This window comes from Aulonocara stuartgranti (assembly GCF_965226115.1).
Source record: "Aulonocara stuartgranti genome assembly, chromosome: 1".
Lineage (NCBI taxonomy): Eukaryota > Metazoa > Chordata > Actinopteri > Cichliformes > Cichlidae > Aulonocara > Aulonocara stuartgranti.
The window spans coordinates 6560435-6578184 of record NC_138939.1 but is presented as its reverse complement, the minus strand read 5'-3'; the positions used below and the strand labels follow the sequence as shown (position 1 = coordinate 6578184).

General features: G+C 38.1%; 1 protein-coding gene across 1 annotated transcript; it reads left to right on the top strand.

Annotated features, from left to right (window-relative positions):
• The first annotated feature begins 1548 nt into the window (after window positions 1-1548).
• glo1 (glyoxalase 1) lies at window positions 1549-6217 on the top strand. Its single transcript, XM_082527266.1, has 6 exons — window positions 1549-1803; window positions 4571-4653; window positions 4828-4968; window positions 5171-5238; window positions 5352-5441; window positions 5777-6217. Exons 1-6 carry the CDS (start codon window positions 1735-1737, stop codon window positions 5866-5868), a joined length of 543 nt encoding a protein of 180 aa, XP_082383392.1. The 5' UTR covers window positions 1549-1734; the 3' UTR covers window positions 5869-6217.
• The last annotated feature ends 11533 nt before the right edge of the window (window positions 6218-17750 follow it).

Genomic DNA, 17750 nt, shown 5'->3' with positions numbered 1-17750 from the left:
TTTTTAAGCCTGGGTAAAATAGGGGGAGATAATCAAGTCCAAGATGATCTTTTTCTATTTTTGGAAAGCTGCATGGGAAAATAATAGTAACTAAAAAAAAAACCCCAGAAATATTACATCGGTGCCAGTTTTATGCATATCAAAGCTTGCAATCTAAATGTGCTGGAGAAGTACTTCAACAAACATGCCATCAATAAACTACAATCAAACAGAACTGAGTAAACTTGCATAATATTTACACTGGGTTTTAAATTATTGTGCGTGAGCTGTTTACTGAGCATAAGGAAGTATGTAAGGTAATTACAATATTCACATGATAAACCTTATCTGTTACGTAACGAGGAACTTCAGTCAAGATTAAAAGATTACACTAATTGTCTGTTTTCAGAATAAAAGTGTGTTATATGTTCACTTACAGTTATTTGAGTAATTATACTTCATACTGTGAGCTTGCTTTTCTTGCACATTCTGTGTTATTTAATAATTAAGAAATCCTTTGAGTTTGCAGAGATATTTTTCCTGCAAAAAAGCAGAGAATAAATCGCTGAAGCAAAACGAAAGGGAAAATGGTTGCCACTCTTGTCTTTGTGTAATTTTGGCAGAAATTACTTGGCTTTTCCTTAGTTTCTAGCATATACACCATTAAAGTGGTGGATGATGATGTGAAATGTCTCTAAAGTTTAAAATCATAAACACATCTTTATGAACAAAAACAACAGCCTGAAAATCCCACTCACGGTTTTAGGTATGGGTAAATATTCCGTTTTTAATCGGGACCACATTTAAAAATTCCTGGAAGCACTCCTGGTGCTGGGTTTCAGTCAGTCAGTCAAATATCTACAAGTATCTTTAATATGGCCATCTTAGAAACACACTTCTGGTCCCACCCACTTTCTATTCACATCTTCTTTTTGTCAGTGGAAGCCAGTCGGAAAAACCACTAAGAAGCACCGAGTCATTACATGGAGAAACCTTTGGAATGCAAGCATGCTGATCCACACAGGTATGCACACATGGGTATTCACAGACTCGGACTAAAGCTTTCTTGGCTGCTGCCTCAAAGCACACTGTGCGCTGTCTATCTTGCGTGCTGCACAATATCGTTTATTATTTAGTAACTATTGATATCTATGACTAGCTAGTTTATTGTGATGGTGCTTTGTTTTCTCTATTATTATGTTGCTCTTTGTTGTTTGCTGTCTCCTCTGTTTGTTTTTTTTGTTTGTTTTTTTTTCTCCATACAGGTGACCCAGGAGTTTTTTTTTTCTTTTTTTTTTTTTCTCTCTCTTCCCCCCCCCTTCTCACCGTCTCTTCTCCCCTTTGGTTTTCTTTCTTTCTCTCCCCCTCTTTCTCTCATTCATTCCCCCTGTCCTATTTATTAAAAAAAATAAAATAAAATAAAAAAAAGACAAAGGATGAACTGAAGCTCTGCCATCACGTAATGTCGCATACTGCTGTTTCTGATGTCATTTAAAAAAAAAAAAAAAAAAAAAAAGCACCGAGTCACGGTTTAAAGATGAGTAAAGTATATTTTGAGCTGTGAATCCTGCAAAGCTTTAAGAAAAAGACTGTGGAGCAGGAAACGAGCGATCCTCTGCATTTTCCTCTCGGTTACTGTGCCTTTTATGTTGAAATCTTGTGCCGGAAGTATATTTTTCTGGAACTCCCTCTGCTTAGTCCCTTTCCCTGCCAGTCAGTCTCTGCCGAACTGCACTCCAGCTTCTTGTAGCAAAAATGAGCAATAAAGGTTTGTCAGACGAGGCTGTGGCAGCAGTGTGTAAAGATGGAGACCCGATCACTAAGGTAAGACCATCGTAGCCCCTCATGGAGGTGATCTAAATTTACATATTGGCAATAATTCAAACCCAACAGGATAGCAGCTCCCAAACAGGTTAACCCGCTTTTAATGCTACGTCCATTATCGGACACATTCCTCCACAAAATTCGCGGTGGTTTTGCTCTCGTTTAGGGGGGATTCGTTTCTCTTCCACACGGTTTAAGTTGCTTTAGTTAATGATGTACCAAAAAAAAGAAAGAAAGAAAGAAACCAAAACCCCATGTGGTTTCATGGCAGGCGGATGTGAGTTCACCTTTCTAGGTGAACCTTCCAGTGGCTGCTGCCGTATGAACATAAAACTCGTCATCCAAGGCGTGCGTAAAACAAGTCTGTGCGTAATGGGAGAGCCGCCTGTACTGTTTAGAAAAGCTGCTATTTAGGTGCGGTGAGACCAGAATATACTCCGCATCCTGTTGCGAAAGGTCGGCAGGAATGGAAATACCTAACGTGGTCAGCATGTGTCGCAAGATATGGAAGTTGTCCAACAAATAGGCTCACCAGGCGTCCCACTCATGTTTCGTAGTTCCACGTTTAGATTTTGGTTGTAAATCACAGAAATGACACACATTTGAGTCTTAAAAAGAGCTCCACTGTTGAGCCTGTGGTTCCCAAACAGCGTGCATTTATAAGGAGTAGGTGTGAGGTGGAATTGAGGAGTGGTTTGAGGTGTGGCTTGGGGTTTTATGTCAACCACATATTATTACTATAGCTGTACAAAAAGCAGTGAATGAAGTTTACAATGTAAGTACACGTAAAAGGCTCTGATTTGTAGTGAGGAAAAAAAACCCTGTTTGCTTTCTCATGAAGAGAAAACCTCTTAAAGAAAAACTGTTAGGAGAAACTGCAAACTAAGTTACCTGTATTAAGGTTTCAGCCAGGCTAGAGATTTCAGCAGCCTTCAGCCACAGTGCATCTTTGGTTGGCAAGAGTGAAATAATGCCAGCATGGTGCCATGCAAGTTTAATCGGCACCTGGAAACCAGAGAAAAGTTACAGACTTAGAGAAGCGTAAAGATGGTTAACAGACAGAACAGCATAGGAAATAATATATAAATAGTTAATGATAAGCTCTTGATAGTTAAGGGCTTATTATTAACATAATGACAATAGTCTTGATTGAGTCCAAAGGCCGTCAAATGAACTTTATGTTGAATCTATGCATATAAGAAGTAGCAAAAAATGCATTCAGTTGAACACAGCTTATTCATCCTTCACAGGTTTCATTCCCAGACCTTTGTGAGGGTCATCATTCGTATGTTTATTCTTTAAGATGCTTTAAGATTTATAAAAATGTGCCTTTCAGCAGTAGCAATGCATCCCACATTGCCCTGCATTTCATTTATTGAGTTCTTAGTAACTTACTGTTCATGTTATTCACTGGATAGATGCTGTTTGCTCCACTCAGTCTGTTTTTGAAGTCACTACGTTAACGTGCTGCAGCCCACTTACCTTCCTGTTTGTATGGCTTCAAGTGCCAGTAAATACACCTACAAACAGAAACAAACCTAATTGTGTAGCGGAACTAAGTGGTTCCCTCTATTTTTCTTTAGCTGTTTCTGACTTTTTTGCTCTGGCTGGCACTCACATGCTTTGAAATTGAAGTTTAGGGTTTGCTCCCACGTGTAAAATATGAGGTTTGACCTGAGAAATAAAAGGCACTTTCATTTTTCAGGGGCTTTCCACTTTTGCTTTGTTGGTTTAATGTGTGCTGTATGAGTGATGAACTACTAGTCGGAAATATGAATGCAGCTGTGATGCTATCTGGGGAAATATATTGCAGCTGCGGTGTTTGTAGAGTTTCTATAGATATGAAACATTAACACAGAAGGAGGAAGGGCACAGGAAGGACAACGCACAGAGATAGGACTTAACTGTGAAATGCAGTCAAAGAGCAAAGTTTGGTTTTCATACACTTCAAACACAGAAATACGGAGGGTAAAAACCAGACGCCCACTTTACCACATTTTTCTTTTCTTATATTAACTCTGATAATTTCACTAATCAGGTGGCACACGATTGTTTGAACCACTGCATATCCATATGTTAAACACCTGCAGCCTGATGTCCCATTTGGAACTGAAAATGTGTAACACATAGTGGCAGTTTGTTTGACTGATAGGCGAGGCTGCCATATCGCACCATCGGCCCCTCTGGCCATCACCAGTAGGTGAAGTGTCTTGCCCAAGGACAAAACGACCGAGACTGTCCGAGCCAGGGCTCGAACCGGCAACCTTCCAATTACAAGACGAACACCCAACTCTTGAGCCACGATCGACTACTGTCACTGTCTAAATCTAACTGAACACAGGCAAATCTGGCACGTTCAGCCCTATGATGCTGACCGCCTGTGTTTGTGCGCTCAGTAACACAGAGGTACAGTTCGACTGAAGGTGTTTTTCGCCGCTTAGTGCCAGGATACAAATTTTTCTCAGTCACGTTGCTAAACGGAGCCAGAGGTGAGGCTGACTGTCTCACACAAGAATGAAATGTACAGTGCTTAACATCATAAAGAAATATAAAATGATTGTCTTGTACTCTGCTCACTGAAGTCCCGCCACTCTTGAGCAACTAAATGTAACGTGACAATTTGTGTTTGTTTTTTTGTTGAATGAATCTGAATTCCTCTGCAGTTTAAGGAAACATTAATTTTCATCCCTGTCATATTTGTAATTCAGTTATACTGTTACTTACCTCGAAGACTTGTCCTTAATCTATTATTATGTTTTTGTGTTAGGATTTCATGATGCAGCAGACGATGCTGAGGGTTAAAGATCCAAATAAATCCTTAGATTTCTACACCAGAATCCTCGGAATGACGTGAGTATCCGTGCGGGCTTCGGTTTACTCAGCTCTTGAACCGAGTTATATTTGTTTACATCTTTTTATTTGTCACTGCAAAGAGAGACATAAAATCGTTAAATGTGTTTTCAAAGTTTGTGTGGACGTTTCCTGACTATGTAAAATGTTTTCTCTGCGATTGATATTTTGCAGGCTCCTGCAAAAGTTTGACTTTCCCTCGATGCGTTTCTCTCTCTTCTTCTTGGGCTATGAGGACAAGAAGGAGATCCCTGCAGATGTGAAGGAAAAAACGGCCTGGACTTTCTCAAGAAGAGCCACCCTCGAGCTGACACAGTAAGGGTGGATGTTAGATACTACCAGGAACAAATTCATTTTATTGCATTGTGTGCATCTTCTTCAACTGTTATCTCCCTCATCCAGTAAAAAATGATCCTCTGTTGTTAAAATGTAGTCAAAAACCTAAAGTTAGTGTTGTAAGCAATCAAAAAGCAAACCAAGCTCAAGTTGGAATATTTACTTGAATCTGTTCTTCCAGTAACTGGGGTTCTGAGTCCGATGACAGTCAGACTTATCACAATGGAAACTCGGATCCACGTGGCTTTGGTAAAACTGCTTTCTTGTTGTGTTGAGTTGATAATGTATGTTTGTGTTGGGTCTGCTGCTTTTTGTGGATACTTGTGTGTCTGTCTGAGCACCGTCTCCGTTACTCTTGACAGGACACATCGGAATTGCAGTTCCTGATGTCTATGCAGCCTGCAAATTGTTTGAGGAGCAAGGAGTCACTTTTGTTAAAAAGCCTGATGATGGTAAGATGTGACATATTTGTTCAGGGTTATGATACTTTAATCATAGTTATTTATGTAGTAAATCAATATTTTTTCCACATAATAATTCCTAAAGTAGCTACATCTTCCGCACAGGGTTACTTTAATTACTTTTAATTTAATGACATGTTGATAGCCGGTTTCTGTAAACCTTTAATAGCTAATATTTAATATTTGTACTAATATGAAATTGAATTATCTTGTATTCAGCCTGTCTTTGTTGCACATGTCTGAATCTGAAGTTGAACTTTTATCCACTCAGTACTTACAGTTTATATTCACCCTCTCGTTCTCTGTTATGTTTTCCCCCCCTGCAGGCAAAATGAAAGGCTTAGCCTTCATTCAGGACCCCGATGGTTATTGGATTGAGATCCTAAGTCCCAACAATATGGTGTCCATCACCTCCTAAAAATGAACCCATGCAACCTTCTTCAGTGTGAAAGCTCAGGCTTGCTGTGGGTTCAGGGGTTCAGTGGGAGAAGAAAAGATTTTTTGGGGGGAGTGGGGGGAATGAAGAATTTATCAACATCTGCCGGAGCACTCAAGAGCATACGGAGTGGGATTACTTGCACAATGGCAATCAGTCTGTCCAAGCACAAAATGGACTGTTCTCACACAGCTGATCAGCATTTTGGTTACCTTTGTTACCCCAGCAACTATTTTCCTGACTTTGTCATGTCATCATATTCTATTTTTTCAAAAAGTGATGTGCAAGAAAAACGGTAATACTTTGCAATAAACATGAAAGTCACATTTGATACGGATTTCTGATTATTTTTCTTTCTAAAGGTGAAGTAATGAGTAATTTTTCATAACCAATTTACATTTAGGTCAGTCACACTCACGATTTCACCAAGGAGCAACAAGATAATCTGGGTATTTTATCCATACTTATCAAAGTTTAAAAAAAAAGGATGTTTTTTCATGCAGCAATTGTTTTCTTGAGAAAATTAAAATGACGTCTTAAGGGGACTAAGGCTGCTGTTACTAAATAATGATTGGTGGAAGCATTTTTTGTAATTTTGTTTTTAATTTATATTACTATTATTAATGCCGTAGTGTGGTTGAGGAATGGTGGGCCTCTTGCACCCTCCGTTGTCCAGCCATATTTTTTATGTTCTGTTTCTATTTGTTATTTTTTTAACCACATGGTTTCATTAGATTGTATTCTTCACAAATTGTCAGATATCGACGGCTGTTGGATCTATGATGGGTTAGATTCCCCCTGTGACACCTTTATATTCTTCATTTTATTTAACCAGTTGGAAGAGATCTGAAGAGAGTGATAACCTGGAGGTCATCACCTACAAACAACCTTTTCACGCTTGGAGTTTTTCTTGGGAAAAGGTAGTGTTATCCTAAAACTGAGGGCTAATAGATAAGTCACAAAATGAACCTTTCCTTATTTATTTGAATATGGCCTCCTTTACTTATTTTAAAACTCCATGAACCTTTGCGAAATTTTTCCAATCAATACCATATTCTAAGATTTATCTCATAAAAAGTGAATATCAAGAGAAAAATATATATTTTGTATGGTTTCTGGGTTTCTTCATTATTTACCCTTAAATCATATGTATGTGAACTAGGGTGAGTACGTCCTAAAACATGATGTTGAGATGGAAGGTGATGATTTGTTATGACAAAGGGACCAACAAGAAGAAGAGTAAGAAAAAGGTTTTGTTGCAAACTATAGAAGTAAATATTTATGTTTTTGTAAATTGCTTTTCCCAACAAAGCAGGGAAAAGCTGTGGAGAAGGAAAATTTGGATCCTACCTGTGGTTGTACAATTTAATCTCTCATATCATAATCCATAATTTTAATCCAGTAGTGTTTATGGGGGGGGGGGGGAGAATCTGTCTACGCACTTCTTTTTATTTTCCTCTTTGACTTTCATAGTGTGGAATTTGGAATCCATCAGTAGGGGGAGTCAACACTAGCCATGTATAATGTAGGTGTGCTTTAGGTTCAAGGAAGGCCCTGTTTGAGCTTGTGTGCCACTAGAGGGTGTTCTAGTACTAAATTAATTGGACATTCAACCTCCTACTGTGCTTTAGAGAAATCTAATACTCTTGAATATATCCTAATTTTTACATATCATTTTAAGATCTTCATTTACATAAATGTGCCTCCCTGGTTTGCTTAAATATGCAAAACTAAACATTTTTTTTGTCAATGTAATTTCAGGCACATTACAGTGAATAGCTATTCTTCAAGAGTCAGAGCCTCAGAGCTTCCTCTGCACATCTTGTGTTTTTAACATTATATGAAGAATTTGTTATTGAAAATGGTCAGAATCTACACTGTGATTGTAAGTATAAAAACATTTAGAATGTTTTTAAAAATGTCAGTTACAAGGACAATACCGTTTACAATACAGGACATCTTAAACTCAAAGAATCATCTTCTCTGACAGGCATGTCAAACTTAAATTAAAAGGAACGATAAGTTCTGCGGCTAAGTAATCTTAATTGGAGATGTAAAAAAAATAAAATAAAATAAAAAATCTTTACGGACAACATCTCACATCCTCTGCACAGTGTTGTGGTTACCCGGCAGAATGCTCTAAGCCTGAAACTAAATGATTGGTTCAATGCCACAAGTGGTCCATCCTTCTTTATTGCATCTATATGAATCAACTTTCTGCTAAGTTGTATAATTTCAGAACTTCCACAAAAACGAATTCAAAGCAATTTTGTTCTTATTTTGAAATTAATATTGCATTATAGGAACCATCTTAACCAGAGACTGACTCAAATTAGGATGCAGATGTAAAGGTGCTAAAATTTCCTGACTGCATGTCAGGATAAAAACCAAACCGTAAAATCAAAGAACGTCTCGGAAGCCCCAAGTAGCAATCATGCAGTAAGACACTGATCAAACATAAGTTAAAAAAAAATCACCTCCAAAGCTTTGTTTCAAGGCTTTATGGAGGTTTTTTAACCACAAGAAGACCTCCACATTGTTTCCCTGCTTTTTCAGTAGCCACCTGTTTGTGCATTTATGCAGTGATTTGGGTGGGGTCTCTGTTATTCTGGCTCTCGGCTCCACTCATCCTGCACAGTTGCTTGCAGTTAGCTCATTATCTCCTCATCCTGCTCACCTGCCTCTCAGCTCATCGCTATGCAGTGCACGTACTCCTGCTCCTCAACTGTTCTCTGGTAGATTGTTGTTTGCTAGACTGACTAAAACTTTTTTTTCTCCTAGTAATTTAGCTTTTGATGTTTTCCAGTGTTTATCTTCCTTTAATTTCATCACCTATTTGCTTTCTCTCTGCTCAGCTTCATGGCTGTTTGTTTACAACCTCACTGTGCTGTGCCGATCCCTCGTTCCACACACAGTCCGACCTCCAGTGCCGTCCTTCCTAGCAGCTACTTTGCCATCTGAGGCTGTTGTGCTCCTGGGAATACTCAGAGTGAGAGATTCAAGTGCAAGCTACAAACACAGCAGAGAAAACTTTAATTGAAGAGTTAATAAGGTGGAGAGTCCAAACCGGGGGAGTAAGAAAGCCAAGATTTGAAACCAATTGTTCTCTTCTGAGAGCTGGCTGTCTCTCTAAAGTCTAAACTGAGCAGCCAGACTTTTTTCTGAATTTAAAAAAAAACTTTTTTTAATGAATTATTATGTCCATTTTTGATATGTTTTTTGGACAACAGATGGAAATTAGCCTTTGGCTATAATCTGGTATGTTTACATTCATGTAATTTCTTTTTTTTACATGTATGTTCATCAACATGCACCATCCCAAATAAAGAGAAAAGGACCCCAGACAAAAACAACCTTGGTTGAGGAGGTTGGGTAGAGCTAAAAACCAGTGACTGAGTTCTGTAGCAATTTGCAAAGCACTCAGCAAAGACTAGAGAACCTGCTAGATGCATTAGCCAGAGGCATTTTCAGGATTTTTTTTAAAAGGTGACGTGTGGCAAGAGGTGGAATAAGCAAAGCTGATTGAACAGGTCTTTGTGGACTTTAACTAAAGAATGAAATTGTAAAAGTAAAAATGAAAAGTAATTTTAAAAAGATCAAGATTTTCTGATGAGAGAAGTTAACATTTTTATTAACTTGCTTCTTCTCTTGCTATCGGATATTTTTATAGTTTAAAAAAATGAATGAAAACAATTCTAGCTGAACTTAACTGACAACAACAAACATTATATGCTGTGCCACAGTTATTTACTCTTCCCTGCCCTCTTTACTGAACCTAGACCATCCCTGTGTCATATCAAAGTTGACTTGAACTTCTTGAGCGTTTTATGACCAAACAACACGCTGACTAAGTGAGTCAGTGCTCCAAATCCTGTGACTCAGCTCAACACATGAGACATCCAGCTCAGCTATTTCTGTGTTGTCTGTTAAGATGTGATAACTCACCTGTTTTTTCAGTGTCCTCTCCAGGGTGCTTGGGGAAATGTTTCCCAGGGGGGTCGTGACAAAGTGGATGAGCAGTTGTAATGCTCTCCATTTGTCCCAGATGTGTTGACCTTTTCTTTTGCACATTATTCTGTCTCTGTATTTATTTGCTATGATTTTCCATTTGTCAAAGTAACATTGCTGCACTAACTATCCCGGGTTTGTTTATGTAAGCATTCTGTTGCCGGCAAATCAAACATTCTGCAAATTAAGGCAAATACTCAGTTACATGTTTCTTTATATTTTATTATGTTACAGATTAAGCCATTTGTTCATGCTTACTTTGTTCTTTCTTTTCAGTCTTCATGTAGGTCAGGTGTGGGGAAAGGCCCGCCTAGCATTTCCTAATTTTAAAGTGCTGATGACATCACACATGACATCAGCAGGTTGAACCGAGAGGAGGGGTTTCTTTTACCATAGAAATGCTTCCTTTTGTTTGTTTCCAGGTCCGAAGGGATTTGTTGAATCTTTTTTTTTTTTTTTTTTTGTCAATACAGCCATTTAGTTGTGTAAATGTGCTAATTAGAAGTGTGAGAATGTTTTTGTCATTTTTAGTCAACTATGTAGAGTTCTAGATCTCTCAGCTCAAATGAGTGGTACTGGCTGGAATAATTGAAGGGAGATTGATGGCCCTATATATAGTCAGTCTCTGCCAGACTCTGATGAGAGAGGAGAGGTGAGCTGTGTTACCAACCCAATGTATGGCTGAGTTTTGCTAATTACGTTACTTTGGGGGGTTGTTAAGTTTCGTGCAGGATGGGGTCCACTGTAAATAAATTGCTCACCTCTGAAAACCCAAAATGTCTGCAGAGTCTGCTTCCCTACCACCTTCCTTGACGTTTGAATCTGACTACTTCACAGAGGTCCAGACACCATTTAAAGGTTCCAGGAGAGGCCAGTTGTTAAGGGAGTGTGGGGAATTGTTGTGCATGGGGTTTGGGGCATTTTTATAATGATTATTGAGCTTTAAGGGTAAAATATTTAATCATGTGAAAATGGTAAAATGTTGGTGGAAAGTTAAAATTTGAAAAACCCAACTGACAGTAAAATAATGGTTTAGTCCTTAACAGATGAGAGTATTTAAGGCAGCTAATTGTCATTAGACAGGAGAGTGATTGTTTGTGCTGTGAGAAGGCTTGACATGCCAGTGATTGTCATGGCCTTAGAGCTATATGTTGAAATAAATGCCTCTTGCTTCCACTGTACTGTCTTAGTCTTCTTCACTGTAAATCCAGCTGCTAAATATCGCCCTGTTACAGGTGATCAACTTCAGAAGGAAGAGGACAGCTACACAGCCTGTATCTGTCATGGGATAATACACTATATTAATGTGGCGGAGGGGTAGAAGTACCTGGGTGTTCACATTGACAGTCTACAGAGGCTGTACACATAAATGGGATGAGCAACAAACATTTCTTAAGTAAGTTGAGATTTTTGTTTTTACATGTGCAGCAAAATAATGGAGAGTTTCTATCACTCAGCAGCAGCAAGTTCAGTTTACTTTAGCGATATTACAGTCACTTCAAAGATCAGTAACAGCCTGATTCTACTTTACTGCTCTCTCTTTCATACCACATGTAGAAACTATTTATATTACTACTTCAGCTGCTGTAACAAAAGAACTCCCCAAATATGGGATAAAATATCTCTTATTATTAAATAGCCCACTCCTGAATGCTTTTAAGTGAACCAGAGATTATATTAATTTAGTAACAAGTAGTTAAATGAGATTTGTGATGTCGTTTATTTATAGCCTGAAGTTAACGATTTACTTTTAGCAACAATATCTTGCTGAACATAAACATTTGGAGATTATTTTCTACAACAATAAAAGAAAAAGGTAATGCTAACTTAATAAAATAAAACCAGGGCTGTGACGGCACCACATGACATCAACATGTGACTGGCTCTGCCACCGATTGCCTAGCAACAGGGAGGAGAAAATGGAACCACTCCTCATTCACTGCACTCACTCAGGCCGCAGCAATACACCTGCCAGGTTTAAATGTAGATCACATGAATGATTGTTCAGACGAGATGAACCAGCAGATAGTGGTTTTTATATGTTTCCCCTCTTTGCTTTAAGTGTTACAAATGTCCACATTGCAAACACTGTGATGTTCACAATCACTCTACCCCCCCTCAAATGTGGCAGCAGAGTGCACTTCTTGCCATCATCTTAGATTAATTTTGACTTTGCCAACCTCACATGATTCTTGCTCAGCTTGATTGAAACACAACTTTCTGGACCTGCTGCTGCCAGCAGAAAAAAGCCACACTCCAGACAATATTCCATATTCCTGAGGATTTTTTACATAATGTCCACTGAGGTCTGTAGACCACAGCTTATGTTCAAACGGACATGTTAATTATTTTCTGTCATTGTACATCTGAGTGGTAATTGGAATGGATGGCATAAAGCTTTCTCCCTGGCTTGGAGATAATATGATATGGACAGCATATGTGAGCTATGAAGGTGGGCTAGTTGAAGCATGTCATTTAAATTAGGTTAAATAGAACAGCTTAAACTGCAGTTTGTTAAATAATCAGAAACACGGCTGAAATAAAATTACTGAATAAAGATAAGGAGGATATTTAAATAAGGTCACAGAGTGAGGAGGCATAAAATAGATGCAAATTTACATTGCATCTCGGTTATGTTGTAATGCAGGACAACATCTCTGAAAGCCACTCATGCTATTATTCTGTTCTGTTTAAGACTTCTTACTGAAACATACATATCCTGCAGGGGTTGTCCTGGGGTTTGGTAAAACAGCCCTGCAGAAATGGTCTGATATTTAATAGGGGAAAAGTAGACAACCGTACAAAATCTTATATATTTTATTCATTTTTTTTATCTGGAATTTTTATTTCTGTTGGTAAATTTTGAATTCAAGAGTGATTAGTTAGCACGACAGCTACTTAAATTAATATTACCAAAGCATTTAAATACTTGTATAATAAAATTGAAGAGCAGGACTATAAAAGGAGAGTTTACTCAGTGTGCAGTGACAGACCAAGACAATTTTATAGAGGTGGCCAGGCTGAGAGCATTAAGTACACTGGAGGACGAAGGATAGGCTCCACCTTGTGCTTCTAACTTGATTAACTGGTTAACGAAATTAATTGGTGCTACTTGAGTTTTAATGAGAATGTTGTTAGCTTTGTATTGGACTTTACAAATGGTTATGTTGGGTGAACAAAAGGATAATCAGTCTGTAGTTTGTAGTGTTCGGCCCTTGGCTCCTCTTCTGCTGCTATACCCACCATCCTTTACATTTAGCTAGCATAGGAAATCAAATATTTGTTTGTTGATTGTTTTGTTCAGTTCAGTTCAGTTCAAAGAAGCTATTCTGTAGGTACTACTGTATTTTGTTAATTTATTCATTAAATGCTAACTGGTTGGTTTTAGTACCATCACTTCAAAGATCAAAGATCCTGCATCACAAACAACAAAGCCACATTTTTACATTTTACATATCTGTAACTTTTACTGTCAGGAGTTTTGTTAAGGTTCTTTTAGCCCATTGGTTGTTTGTTTCCACCACAGTTTAAAGACCTTCATGGTAAACACTCCTTGCACTGATTAAGTCTTTTCATGCTTCCACTTGTCTTGAGAGACCATTAACTTGAAAGTTACTCCCCTAGACCCTGTAGACCCAGGTCTCTGGGGCTCAAGCACAGCTTTCTTTTATACTTTTGTGGGAGAAATGGAAATTATGCACTATTCTCTTGAGAACCTTAAAGAAAGGGACCTCAGATCTGAGGGACCCAAGAATGTCATCCTATTGGTTTGGAGTATAATACTGCATACATGTACTAGTATCATACTTTCAGTTGAACATAAACATTGATTATAAATAACATTTTCCCATCTATTCCCTTCATTTATCTGAGTCTGATTGCTCCTCCTCAGCTAATACCACCTTAAACACAATCAGATTATGTTTTTGTTATTTGGTATAGTTTATATCTGATTATTGTACTGGCACTGGCATGGTTAGAACATTTTTCTGCTATTTCCTGCCATTTGTTAAATAATTTGATTATCCATTTTGTCTTATGGATAATATGTGGATTATCTAGAAGTCTCAGAGGTAACACTGCAACACTTGTTTCCCCATCATTACATTATGAATACAAGAATAATCTAAAGCTACTGTAAATCACTGGCTTCATAACACATAGTAGTAAAATGTCAGCTGAGCTACGAACTAAAGACCGTCTCTAATTAGTGTACGTTACGATGGGCTGTGAAGCTGCAGTTTCACTTAGTTGGCTGTCTTCTCCTGGCAAGCCTTATCTTCAATGTGATTACTCTGCAGTGTGAAGAAAATCTTTTTACATGGTGTATGCTGCCAACTCAGCATTTAATCAAGGCTCATGCCTATTCTTCAAGTTAACTACATCACTCAATAAAACCGTTTGATTTAGGTGACCTTCAGGTAAAGAAAATGATGGTACTGAAGGAAAGATGCTCATATGCCGATGTTTATTTTTTGTATCATTTTAGTATCTTATTTTATAGCAGCAGTAGATTACTGGAAAAAAAAATCCTATGTTTGGCAATTCTGAGGGTAGAAAAAATTAAATTGCTGATGAGAGCGGTCAAAAGACTACAGCTGGCCTTGTTTGCACTGACAGAGAAGCTATGATAAGTCAGGTAACTGGTCTTCACAGCTGTGATAAGTAGGAAAACAAAGTCTCAGTGTATCAGAAAGCACAACACGTCTGACCTTGAGGGGGGATGGGCAACAACAGCAGAAAACGATGTCGCATTGCACTCCTGTCAGCTCAGAACAGAAATCTGAGGCTGACATGGTTGGCTTTGTATTTGGTGTGAATATTTGGTGTGAACAGCTTTAATGCATGAAGCCAGCCTGTCTTATGTTATGTCCAGGTTGCCAACCGTGATGTAATTCTGTGGAGAGTGTTTTCTTTTCGCTTTGGGTGCCTAAATGCCATTTTATAAAGATTTTAAAGCCAAATCCTCCTTGAGAATTGTTCTTGCATGTGTGTCCCCTTATGGCCACAGTTTTCAGCATCCTCTAGTGGCTACTTACCATGAAAATGAACCACATCAAAGCAAAAATCTTCTCAAGCTAGTTTCATAAACATGAAAATGAGTTTTCATGTTTTACATCAGTGGATTTCAGTGACCTCCCCAGTTGAGAGATCGGAATCCAATAAAATACCTTTGGGATGTGGGATAATGGTGCTTGAAAGTTTATTTAGCAGAAAGTTTGATTTTTCAAGTAGTGAAGTTTTTGAGTATGCACACCTGTTTAAGGAGAGTTGTCTCAGGGTTGTGAAAGCAGCAGGTGCAATTACATGTTGTGGATTGCTGAAGTGGAAGGATTCATAATGAAGCAATGAATGATCTCTTTTTTTAAAAAATGCCCAGGATTCACCTGTTATCCATTCATCCCATTCTTTATATTCTGGCTGAATCTGACTCTTCCATTGACAAACTTTAATTCTGACCTCAGTTTTCTCTCTATATTTCTGGAGATGACACCTATCTGTGTCACAGCAGACATAGTCATGGAGATACAGAAAAGTTTTACCAAGCAAAACCGTTTTTACCAGCCAAGATTTCAATGACTTCTTTCCAAAAAGGACTTAATCTAACTTGTGATAATACTTGAGTTCAGGACAAGCACAAAGGTCACTGTGGATTAAAGTGAAAATGAGTTTAATTTCTGTGGAGCTGAAAAGATTGTGGCTTGTTTGGACAGTAGCCCAGAGTGTGTCAACATAAGCCAACAGCAAGCACCAATCAGCTTCTCCGTTGCTTTGAAAAATGGATAATCCTCCGCTGCAAATTATTAGAAAGTCAGGGATATCATGACATTAAGTCTTTCTTTTCCTGTGCCTTTTTGTTCAAAACAGCACCAATAATTAAAATGCATCATCCAGCCTTTCAGTAATTATTTGATTTCCCCTGCATGAACAGACATGCTTCTAATTGAATCTTTTATTTGACTTTCTCTCTGGTAGAAGACAGAACAGCTGGTGTTTTCATAAAAGTTTTTTATAGGAAAACTATGTTCCTTTCTGGCGCTTAGTAAAGCTGCAGCAAATAATTCAGACTTCATGTCTTCATATATAAATTAACATCTGCTTCTACAGGTCTTTACAACTGAAGTGCATCTTATTATAGCTCACATTTTCTGCTCAGGTGCAACTCGTAAGGGGATAAATAGATGCTTTTCTCTCCTCTGGTAAAACCAGATGCCTTATCGCATTGTTAAAACAATCGTCGCAAAGTGGAAAAAATGAAAACAGGCTTAAACAGCTTTCCCACAATTTCATTCTGTCTCATCATCATTTCCATCACTTTTTGCTCAATGCAAAGGAGTCAGATATTTTTACATGCAACGCTTTTGGTTAAATTGCAGATTTTCAATTTTGCAAAGCCATTCTGCTGCTAAATCTTCAAGCAGTATCGAAAAGAAGGCACTTCCCCCCAAGATTTGACACTGAATGTATTCTTGAGTGCTTTTATTACTTCATAAAAAGAGCAGAAATTAAGGCCTTTTTCATAGTAGCTATAATTAACCTCCTAAGACCCGAACTCTTCCACAGCATGCATTTTTTTATTTCTCTTTGATATTTGGGCATATTGGGGCCCGATGAATGTAAAAACAAAGAATGACCAGATTTTTTTTTCTTTCCCTTATTTTGTTTTTAAGAAAAATAAGAGCCACATATGAGGATATTGGTTTAGAATTTTGATAGAACAGTAGCAGTATAATGTCCTTGTAACTGGATATCAGGCCCATGTAGAGCAAAATTGAGTATTTTAGTCTAAATAACCCAAAATGTGATGTCCACATATGTGGACGCCAGGTCCTAGGAGGTTAAAATAAAGAAAAAAAGAAAAGACATATACATTTTGCAAGACTGCGGGATGTGTTTGTTCTCACATTAATGTGCTGAGAAACTGTCGTGCGAGGAAGAAGCCAGCTATGAGTGAGGCAAAAAAGACTTCTAGCTAGAGGGTTTATGTAGTAAATAGATGTATACTATATAGTATTTTTGTCGTCTCTCTGCAGTGGAAACACTACACCGACAGGCTGACATTTCTATTAAAAATGGATCAGCATTTTGGGAAATATGTGTATTGATGTTTTTGCTGATACTGAGGAGAACTTTACTCAACTTTTTTGTAAAAATGAAGGTGCTTTCTAATGCTAATGACAGGGCTAAAGGCAGTTACTGCTCTCAATCTAGAAATAGTCACAACACCTTTTGCACTCTAAATATGTCAGTTTACCCGATCGCTGGTTGTTGGTTACTGTGAGCAAGAATTTGCTGACAGTGTGAAGGAAAAACTCCCTTTTAACAGGAAGAAATGCCCAGAAAATCCAGCCTCAAGGAAATGGGAGCCATCTGCCATGATGACCTTTTGGAGACGAAAGGACTGAGACAAGACAAAAGACACACTAATGGAGCAGAGTTTAATGATAACATTGATTAAATGCAAAATGGTGTATTCATGAATGACGAAGAATAATTTAGGGCACCGTGGGAAACTGAGCAACCTAAGCCTAATGCAGTGTTACTGAGAAAGGGTTCAGGGTCTGAACTATATGCTTAATGGTAATATGCAGTTTTGAAGATAAGATTGTGCCTGATTATTCAAGACCTTGAAAGTGAGGAAAAGGATTTTAAATTTCCTTCTTGATTTAATAGTGAGCCAAAGAATAGAAGCCTATATGAGAGAAATGTGGTCTCACTGTCAGTTCTCTCACTGCAGCATTTTCAGGAATTTCTGATTTGTTTCCTTCTTTTTTTAGAAGAGCCAAAGTATGCAGGGTCGTGCACAGTGAGGATGTCACACTATTAACAAGATATTCGACCTCTGTTGGAGCAGA